Here is a 1335-nt window from a genome sequence, read left to right as displayed (position 1 = left end):
TTTGTACATGTTAGACTCCACGAGGTCTCTCGAAGGTTGTTGGAATAAAATAGTAATCTGAAACATAAATCCGGAAAATTTAATAATGTGGAAAATTGAAATAAATAAAAACATGAAAGAAATAAAGCAATTGTTAAATAAAATAGAAGAAATAATAACGTGGACTTGTTGAAGAAATCGGAAACAAGCAGCCATGAAATAAGTAAATGACGGTTATACCCTTAGGACCTTCTGAGAAGATACCCCTTGGCCTACAAAGCTTCATCATCTCATCTGTACCTGAGTTTGTCTTTTATGTTCAATTCTCTCCTTCTCGGAAAACCCCAGCAATCTTCTTCATTTTCTTCCCCTTTTTCTCTATATATCCCTTCCCATTCTTTTTCATTCACAATCCAAATCCAAATTTACTTCTCAATTTCTGTACTCTTCCATGGCCTCCAAGAACCAAATCCCCCAATCGGAATCTCGATTCGAAGATTGGCTGCCGGCGATGGCCTACAACCTCGGCGGCGAGGGGCTGATCGGAGAGCTCTGTAATGGCTTCAATCTGCTGATGGATAGAGAGAAGGGAGTGATAAATTTCGAGAGCTTGAAGAGGAATGCGGCCGTGCTAGGGCTTGGGGATCTGACGGATGAGGAGCTTAGAGGAATGTTGAGAGAAGGGGATTTCGATGGCGATGGCGCTCTTAATAAGATGGAATTTTGTGTTCTTATGTTTAGATTAAGTCCTCAGTTGATGGAAGCTTCCCGCTATTGCTTCCATGAATGTCTCCGTCGAGAATTTAGGGATTTTTCTTGATTTTTTTTTCTTCAATGAATTGGATTACTGATTTGCTTGTGTGTATTGTTCTAAATTTTTTGAGATGAAATTAGTGAAATATACTGGAAAAAATCACAAACAATTTTGACTCTCTGTTTCTCTCTCTCTCTCTCTATATGTTTTTGGTTAAGTTGTTAACTTCATCTAGTTTTAATTTTTGTTTAACTTAATTACTCTACAAAATTTTGAAACTAATTCATGCACTTTCAAGTTCAACACTTAATCTTACCTTCCTGTTGATGCAGATCATTTTGTTCCATATGACCCAATCACTAAGGATGAAAGAGAAGTCAAAACTTTGACATAGTTTATTACCATAATATTTATAAATAATTGGTCACATTAGGAGATATATGATAAGTTTGTTATTTTTTAAACCACAAAACATAAGGAATAAATGATAGCACATGCGCAAACTTTCAATCTTTCTATCTTCAATTGTACTAAAAATATACAGCATAAGTTTAGCACTCCAACTTTAATTAGAGGCAGTTCTACAGTTTGAACATAAATTT

At 35.5% G+C, this 1335-nt stretch overlaps 1 protein-coding gene across 1 annotated transcript; it reads left to right on the top strand.

Annotated features, from left to right (window-relative positions):
• Positions 1–285: 285 nt before the first annotated feature.
• Positions 286–908, top strand: LOC120091361 (calcium-binding protein KRP1-like). The gene has a single exon (XM_039049359.1). It carries the CDS (start codon positions 431–433, stop codon positions 797–799), a length of 369 nt encoding a protein of 122 aa, XP_038905287.1. The 5' UTR covers positions 286–430; the 3' UTR covers positions 800–908.
• The last annotated feature ends 427 nt before the right edge of the window (positions 909–1335 follow it).

This window comes from Benincasa hispida, chromosome 11 (genome assembly GCF_009727055.1).
Source record: "Benincasa hispida cultivar B227 chromosome 11, ASM972705v1, whole genome shotgun sequence".
Taxonomy (NCBI): Eukaryota; Viridiplantae; Streptophyta; class Magnoliopsida; order Cucurbitales; family Cucurbitaceae; genus Benincasa; species Benincasa hispida.
Note: the sequence above shows the minus strand (reverse complement) of the source record. Positions and strands in the feature narration are given on the sequence as shown.